General features: G+C 45.2%; 1 protein-coding gene across 1 annotated transcript; it reads left to right on the forward strand.

The window, feature by feature from the left end:
* The first annotated feature begins 315 nt into the window (after positions 1–315).
* LOC146661251 (uncharacterized) lies at positions 316–2,390 on the forward strand. The gene is made up of 4 exons (XM_085421344.1): positions 316–469; positions 1,547–1,640; positions 1,764–1,851; positions 1,968–2,390. The coding sequence occupies exons 1-4, from the start codon at positions 412–414 to the stop codon at positions 2,367–2,369; spliced, it is 642 nt and encodes a 213-aa protein (XP_085277470.1). The 5' UTR covers positions 316–411; the 3' UTR covers positions 2,370–2,390.
* The last annotated feature ends 6,287 nt before the right edge of the window (positions 2,391–8,677 follow it).

Genomic DNA, 8,677 nt, shown 5'->3' on the forward strand with positions numbered 1-8,677 from the left:
TATGAAGTATTTTGAATGAAACTTCTTTTGCTTTATTCCTCACAAGATACTTGTTAGGAGTGGTTCATACTCTTTTCCAAGTAATGTCACCGACAAAGGAATTGCAATAAGAAATCACCTGTGGAACAGAGATTCTCTCTGGAAGCATTTGGAGCAGCCTTCCTCGCGTCGCTGTGACGTAATCGCCCTTCAAATGCGGCCCTGAATGGGAACGCAGCTTATGAATGCGCTTTTATCCACGTTCACCTGCCGCTGATCACGTCATCCACCGGTCCCAATTCCTAGACCGCATCCTTCGGAGACCGCATTTGAAGGTCTAAAACGTCACAGCCAGGCGACGAAGGCTGCTCCATTTCCCCGGATCCTATCCCAGAATTCATAGCGCGGCCCAGCCAGTAGCAGCTTCCAACAATGGCGGCAGATACAGGGTCGGTAGAGATGGCATCGGAGGAAAGCTACATTTTTAAATGTAAGGTATTCTTGAAGTAGCGATACAAATGTTAAGATGTTAAAGTTAATGTGAGTTTAATTTTAAATGTTAAGGTGAAGTTGTTGTTTTTTACAGTCGTTGAACATACGTGACTGTAGATGACAGTCCCGCTCTTTTTTAACATAAAGGTTAGTTTGAATATTACTCTTTCTGGGTCACAAAATAAACTTAGATTTGAGCTGTGTCCAAAGTCAGGATCTGCATCCTTCGGAGGACCCGGCTTTCGCGGTCCATGTGGGCCGGGTCCTCCGAAGACCGAGAAGGCCGCAAGTGCGATGCTGTGAAATTGGACTGTGTGGTCTTTACATCTGCGTCACCAGCTGTCTCGGTGGAGTTTAATATAACGTGTTTATTAACCCGAGGAGCGAAAGACCGCGAGGCGTTTGAAAACGATGTGCCGGGAGCTCGCTTTCCTCTCCGGCTCTACTGAGGCGGCTAGCTATCGAGCTGGGTCGTAACAGACGTCTCCGAAAACGTCGGAGCACGTTTGCAGATTTGTGCTGTCTTAATAAATCGAGTAGATATTTGAAGTGTACACGGCTACATTCTCACCGTAACTTATCTTAAAAGTTTATTTTGTGACCCAGAAAGCGTAATGTTGAAACTATTAAAACGCATCGTTTTCAAACTCAGGTTAAACATGATGTACAAGTCACTTAGATCAGCGGTCCCCAACCCCCGGGCCTCGGACCGGTACCGGTCCGTGACTCGTTTGGTACCGGGCCGCGAGAGTTGAGGCTCAGGTGTGAAATGTATGGTTTTCAGGGTTTTTATCGGTCTTTTCACGTGTGTTATGAATAAATTTTCTTTTTTTCGGTACCGGTACTAGTTTTATTTTGTTGTATTTATCCGCGACACCTTAAAGGCCGGTCCGTGGCGCAAAAAAGGTTGGGGACCGCTGACTTAGATAACTTAAAAATGTTATTGTTTGGCTTTATCAGTGTTTTATTTGTTCCTGAGTAAGTCGGTTTGGATTACAGTTATAGTTTCACACAGCTGAATAAACGTTAAACAGTAACGTGAGATGCTCGAGAATTTACTCCTTTTATATTTCAGGGAGCAAAGAGCAGACGGCTGAGTTTATTAAACTCCGCGGAGACAACGAGCACCTTTTCACCGGTGCTAAACACTCAGCCGCTCTGGGTTGGAGGTACAGTAACAGTATGCAGTTTTTAATCTGTTAGGCATGCGAGTGCTTTTTAGTTCGTACATTTTGTTGTTGCTGTTCAGGGATTAACGTGATTGACATGTTCCTGTGCTTTCTGTCTGTTAGGGCAGTTCTTGAGAAGATGGGCCTGCTGGGAAAAATCACCCCGTTGCAGGCCAAAAAAAAATGGGACAATTTAAAAAAAAAATACAAAGTATGTACAGTCGTATTCAAATATGGATTTTTAACTATAAGTTATTAAACGTGTTCATGTAAACGTGTACTGATGCTGTTTTTCTCAACACCACTTTTGATTTCCTCTGCCTTTAGGATTGCAAGTATCCAGGGTCAGGCGAGGGAGGGATTGAGAAGCCCACTGCTGCTACATGGCCCTGGTTTGCCCTTATGGATGAAGTGTTAGGACAGAGGCCTTCCACCAGGCCTCAAGTCCTAATTACCTCCATCCAGGACAGCACTCCAGGTCCCAGTTCAGCCGTAGGACACCAAGCGTGGGATCAGGAAGAGCAGGAGGATGATGGCCAGCTGGAGCCAAGAAGGGAAAAGAGAAAGAGGAACTGGGAGAGCGAGTTGTTGGATTTGATCAGAGAGGATATGAGATTGCAGAGGGAACTTGAGGAAAGAAGAGCAGAGGAAGCACGACAGAGAATGGACAGGCTGTTTGGGTTATTGGAAAAACTTGTTGAAAAAAAATGTGTCAAGTTCTGTAAATAAAAATCGCTGTGAATGCTTCAACTTTGAGTTATTTTTTTCAAACTATGTACAACATTTTAACTTGATTATTAACATGTATAAACAGAGTAAATAACATGAAAAAACTCAACACATTTTGTAATTATTATTAAAGCCCAGGATTAACCTGAGTGTCCCAATATGCACAGGTACTTTTAACCTTTGGCTGAGCAGGAAGTCTGGCAGTGCTGCTGAATGTGCTGGACCAGGACCAGAGAGATAGAGGTGCCACAAGTGAGACCCAGTCAGTAAGTGGAGCATCATACAGGGTGGTGTCCAGAAGGTGTTTAGGGATGCTTGTTTCCACTGTCCACCGCATCATCTGGGTTTACAGGCTGATGTAATCGATGGCTGCCATGTCTCTTAAGATTTATTCAGAAAAATGCAAAACAGTGGTGCGAACAGTCATGTTAATAAAGCTGTAACAAGTAGTGTTGTACAAGCAGATTACTTACCTGTTCACAATCATCGTGGTCCAGGGGTGGTACCTTCAGGGCAGATCGCTGGTCCTGCCAGAGAGCACCACTGACTGCCTCCAAACCTTTCTCCCCCTCATCTGGCACAGCATCTTCGGGCTTGTACACCGGGGCCACGACATCGCCAGCACCGAGATGTTATACAAAAGAGCACATGCTGTTATGACCTGAAACAGATGTTTAAGGTGTTTATAGATGTACGTACGCTAAAGTTCCCATTATGTCATTTTAATTAATCAAAAAAACAATGGCACTACATTTTAATGACTTAGAATGGTGCACCTCCAGCGCTTGAGGGAAGATGGCCCAGAACCTCGTCTTCATCATTCTAAAAGCACTCCGCTGGACTCCCACACCTTGGAATGGGACATGACTCCAAGATCTTCTGGGGTCTGAGGGAGGTGGATGACCTGATGGCGAACAGCCACCTCCTCTGTGACCCTGTGGAAGATGCGGTGAACAGTGGCACGAGGTGTTGCAAACACTCTGGAAACACCTCTGTAGGACGCTCCACTTGCCAGCCAGAAAAGAAAAACAAGGACCCCAGTTGTGGCACCCCAACCATGTCTCTGATTCTGGTTAATCAGATTCAGAAGCACTTTCAGAGACTCCCTGCTCAGGCGAGAATCAGGTTTAGTGTCCTCATTATTAAATAACCTGTCCATGACTGAGACACTCAGGTTAATCCTGCAGTACAGGGCTCTGCTCTGGTGAAGGAAAATATCAGAAATTGTTTTATTCTTGTCACTATTATGAATGTTGCTGTTCTTTAAAAAAAGATTTCACATGTCAAAACATTTTGATTAAAATGTACTGATTCACTGTAAAAGATAAAAGAGCGAATAGTCCAATAGAAAATCACACTGCGATTTTCTATCATAGCAAATATATTTAATTAGCTTTTAATTAGCTAGCAAATCTGAAGGCTAGATCATCCCATTTCACAGCCTCGCAATTCGGTCCTCAGTCTTCGAAGGACCCGGCCCACGTAGACCGTGAAGCCGGGTCCCTCAGAGGATGCAGCCTGGGAACTGGGACACTGTGTTTTGTATGTTTTAAGTGTAATGTGCTCAAGATTCGCTTGAGCACATTACTGCTTTGGCAGTTAAAATGACAAGTTTACAGAGCTGGACCTTTGTGTGAACCTGCTGCTTCACAGAGAGGATGAGACTGAATCAGGCTGTACAGGTTTTATACTTCGACCATAACAAAGATTATTATGGCTATCTTCTCCCAACACGAACGTGGCAGTTTAGAGCGAATCCTCCCCGCTCAGTCCGACCTCACCTCGTATCTGCTTCTCCTGGAATCAGAAAGAAAAGAAAAACAACCCCTCCATAGCCTTGGCTATCTTCTTCTTATTAAGGCCCAGTTCAGGACATCTTGCTTGGACTTCCTGACCCAGAGACTTATTCTAACCATCATCAGCGTATTTAGTATTTAGTATTTATTTAGTATTTATTTATTTATTGTCAAGAACAATGAAATTGCGTTTGGGGCTTCCATACAACCCAAAAAAAAGAAGAAAATAATAAATACCCCTTAAAACCCAAGTGTACATATTTAACCCAGTGTGACTCCAATGCAATAAGACAATCCTTAGCAATAATGTTCGTAGAAATTCAGACAAAGACCTGAGAAACATGACAAAATACAACAATGCAACCCATTCAATATTATTGTACTGTGAGATATGATATCAGATATGATAGTTATCTATTTAAGAAAGAGGGGGGGGGGGGCAGGAGGGGGAAGAGAATAAAGATATGATGCACCAATGCAGACCAGTTCATTGCTATTAAGAAGTTGGATATGGTTATTGTCCGTGAGAGGGGGGCAGAGAGTTCAGGAGCCTCACAGCCTGTGGATACAGGCTGTTGGCCAGTCTGGATGTTCTGGCCTGTATAGACCTGTACCTTCTCCCTGAGGGCAGCAGATGGAAAAGGTGGCGCGCAGGGTGATGTTGGTCCCGCAGGATACTGTGCACCCTCCTCAGACAGCGAGTGGGGAAGATATTGCTGATCTCTGGCAGACTTGTTCCAATAATTCTGCCAGCTTCCTTCACCACCCGCTGGAGTGCTTGCTGATCGGCCTTGGTGCAGCTGGGGAACCACACTAGAAATCCATACGTCAGAACGCTGCTGATGGCACAGTTGTAGAAGTTCAACATCAGAGATCTGGGAATGTGTGCGCTCCGCAGTCTCCTCAGGTAGTAGAGGCGCTGTTGGGCCTTCCGTACAACTGAGGTGATATGGTTGCCCCAGGACAGGTCCTCGGTCACAGTTACCCCCAAGAATTTAAAACTGCTCACCCTCTCCACCGCCTCACTGCCAATGAAGAGAGGCAGATGGTTGTTATGACCCCTCTTCCGGAAATCTACAATGATCTCCTTGGTCTTTTTGGTGTTTAAGACCAAGTTATTGTCGTGGCACCATGACTCTAGTTGTTCCACCTCTGTCCTATAGTTTGTCTCATCATTGTTGGATATAAGTCCGAGCACTGTAGTGTCATCTGCAAACTTAACAATGAGATTGGACGCGCAGGAGGAAATACAGTCATGGGTGAAGAGAGTGTATAGCAGAGGGCTCAGAACACACCCCTGAGGGGCACCGGTGTTGACCACAAGGGTGGAAGAGGTGTTCTTACCCACTCTGACACTCTGTCTACGGTTAGTGAGGAAGTCCACAATCCAGTTGCACAGAGAGGAGTTAAGTCCCAGTTGGTGGAGTTTGGGACGGAGTTTGTATGGCCGGATGGTATTAAAAGCCGAGCTGTAGTCTACAAAGAGGAGCCGTGCATAGGTGTTCCTGTGTTCCAAGTGCTTCAGTAATGTGTGCAGCACTGTGGCGATCGCATCCTCGGTTGACCGGTTCTCCCTGTATGCAAACTGGTGCGAGTCCAGGGATGGTGGAAAAGCAGCTCTGATGTGTTTAATGACCAGTCTCTCCAGGCATTTGGCGGGAATGGGGGTGAGTGCCACAGGTCTGAAATCGTTCAGACATGTGACATTTGACTGTTTTGGGATGGGAACGATGGTTGCTGCTTTGAAACAGGATGGTACCAGTGAACAGGACAACGAGGTGTTATATATAGAGGTGAAGACGTCCGCCAGGTCCGCAGCACAGTCTTTTAGCACCCGGCCCAGCACTCCATCCGGCCCAGCCGCCTTCCTGGTGTTAATGCTCCGGAACACACGCCTCAGCTCATGAGTGCTCAGGACCGGAGCATGTGTAAGCATGCAGCAAAAATACCCACTGCACTCTACATACCTGCAATATTTCAAATCTACACAATAAAGCTGAATGAAGCTCTTGATCTATGTGCAGATGTCAGGTGTAAATTATAGAATTAGCCTCCTTGAATGGTTTCATTCAACTCTAATATCAAACATCCTTGAAAGTGACTGGCATTTAAATGGGATTTTTCAAGCTGCCGTGTTACGTCTGTATTTTCTTATAATCTCTTTGCCCAAGCAAAGTGTACCAACACTCCTTTAAGGGTGACAGTGTTTACTGTAGAACTTGTGTTGCTGAGTGTGCCTGACATACACATTTCTATTCATGCATGCAGAAGCAAATAAAAGTAGAAAGTCTGAGGTGTGAAGCCTTGGCGCCTGCAGCCATCTATTAACCCGACAAGGTCAAGACAGTGACGGCATAACGATGACGTTTCCTTGGCAGAAGCGCCGGACGCCCCGGTGTGACTCCTTCTGTTGGCACTCGCTGGAAATTTTCCAGCCAAACACAAAAGCAGCTACAGAAAAAAAGCAGCATTTTCTCCTCCGTCGAGCCTGACGCAGCCTTCCACCGTCGACTGTTTGAGTGTTGCCTGGAAACCTGCTCGAGCTTGCTTACATGTAGTAAAATGGGAACATCGGCACATCCCTCCAACGCACCATCACATCGCCACAGCAACGATGGAGAACGGGCTGGCTTCGGTCCCACATTGCTGTCCTCTCATTGGAGCATCTGCCGGCGTCGTCTTGCTGGCCACGCCCACTGTTACATCGCAGCTTCAAAGCTGGAAGCAGCTGTCAGATCTAAAAGCTTCCCACACCTGGTGCCAATGTGGAGGCTGAAGAAGTGAGGCTCAAGATGTTTGAGCAGTACTGTAACTAAACACGTGTTTAAATTCTCTATTGCAAAAATGTGAAAGTTTGTTGGAACCTCTGAGATGTGGAAACACTTCAGCAGCTCTATGTTTCACTACTTTTATTCAGCTGTATTCAGTTCTCGTGTTTTATGTGAAGGGATCCTTTTTGGTTTGCACGTCTTGGTTTTTCCTCACGTTGTACACTTGGAGAACTTTCTGCAGTTGAACATGTCTGCGTTTTCACTCCGACGCTGGGATTTCATGAAGACATGGCTGACCGTGATGAGTTTTAACCCAGAAGATGTTATTGTTTCACATGTACAGTAGTTACCGTGGCCCGAATGTCTCAACAAACCTGACTGCTGGTCCATATTAGGTCCACTTGTGGGTAAAATAAGTCGAATGTTTGTCCTCTGTAAGCTGCTGGATAGCGTAGTGGTAACACTACACGCCTTTGGACTGGCAGTTGCACGTTCGATTCCTGCCTGTGAGGCGTCTGTATCCCGACACTAACAAGAGAGATATCAAGGCAACACACATGGTCTGGCAAAGGGGGAGGGAGGATGTCAGGGCAGGGGAGAGATATCATCACCCTCATTATGGACGATACTGCCAAATATCAGGAGGGGCTACAGATCAAGGGAGTAATAGATGCCTGAGACTCTGCATGGAGACAGCTGCTTCTTCTTTATTTGATCTTATGTAAATAAAAGGCTAAAAATTCTGGATTTATCATATTTACGATATGCTATGACTTCCTCCCCGCACTTCTTGTTGCTCATCCTGCAGATATCTTTGGTATATTTGACTCCACGCAAACGCAGAGCTAAACTGCTGGTTTAATTCATCTCATTACGAGCAGGCAGAGAAACACCTGTGAAGATTTGTGTCTCCTAACTTCATCATGTTGAAGCGTTCCCTTCCATCTATTCGGTGTCAGAGACACCCTGTTACTGACATTTTTCCATGTTATCATTTATCTCTCCGACTGTTTTGTACTCTGAAGAGCTTCCTTCCTGTTCGCTAATAAAGATCTCATTTTCTGTGCTCTGAATTTAATTTCCAGCTTTCTGAGCAACAGCTACAATTACAGATTTACTTGTTTTACTTAGACAATAGTCACTATTCCATTGAACACACCAAATGTCTGTTTGTGCCTGCTTGTCTTTGTCTGCTGTGATAACAAACCAACGATTTCCTTTCGTTTTGGTCTGTGGGTTGTACAAAAAGAGCTATTTACAGACAGCACTGTGGGAGAAAAAGACTGGTAGTGAAAAATTATTGGCAGTCGCATTTATCTACACAAAGCAATTAACTGCAGACAGGCAAACTCCAAAAAACAGAAAAGCTTCATCTGACAAAAGGAGATGATGAGACTGAGGACATCGTGTGCTGGACTGAGGACGATGAGATTTACCTCCACAGAGTGGGGAGCAGTCCCACGTAGCCGCTCTGCTGTTTTGTGTCTTTGAAAGATAAAAGTTTCACATTTTTGAACAGTGGAGCTGCTGCTCTCCTAAATGAAACCTGGAAACCACATCAATTATTTCTGCAGCCTCACAGGTTTTGTTGCCACTCGAAGAGTTGCCATCAGAGCGTAATCAAAACTCATTCCCATCGATTAATACATGATTAGAGGAAGTTGTTCACCAACTGGCTTTACCAGCTGATGGTGACCCACCCTCCTCCCCAGATCCAAACCAAAAAGCTAAAACGTGATTT

The sequence above is a fragment of the Rhamphochromis longiceps genome, linkage group LG10, assembly GCF_057381845.1.
Source record: "Rhamphochromis longiceps isolate RC_006_pf linkage group LG10, R_longiceps_female_GT1.1, whole genome shotgun sequence".
NCBI classification, from domain to species: Eukaryota; Metazoa; Chordata; class Actinopteri; order Cichliformes; family Cichlidae; genus Rhamphochromis; species Rhamphochromis longiceps.

What these genes read in the sequence shown, in the direction of transcription:
- LOC146661251 (XM_085421344.1), top strand. Translation starts at nt 412, where the DNA reads ATGGCGGCAGATACAGGGTCGGTAGAGATGGCATCGGAGGAAAGCTAC. An exon ending in GGAAAGCTACATTTTTAAAT is followed by an intron (nt 470 to 1,546) that starts GTAAGGTATTCT and finishes TTTATATTTCAG; the next exon opens with GGAGCAAAGAGCAGACGGCT. An exon ending in ATTTAAAAAAAAAATACAAA is followed by an intron (nt 1,852 to 1,967) that starts GTATGTACAGTC and finishes CTCTGCCTTTAG; the next exon opens with GATTGCAAGTATCCAGGGTC.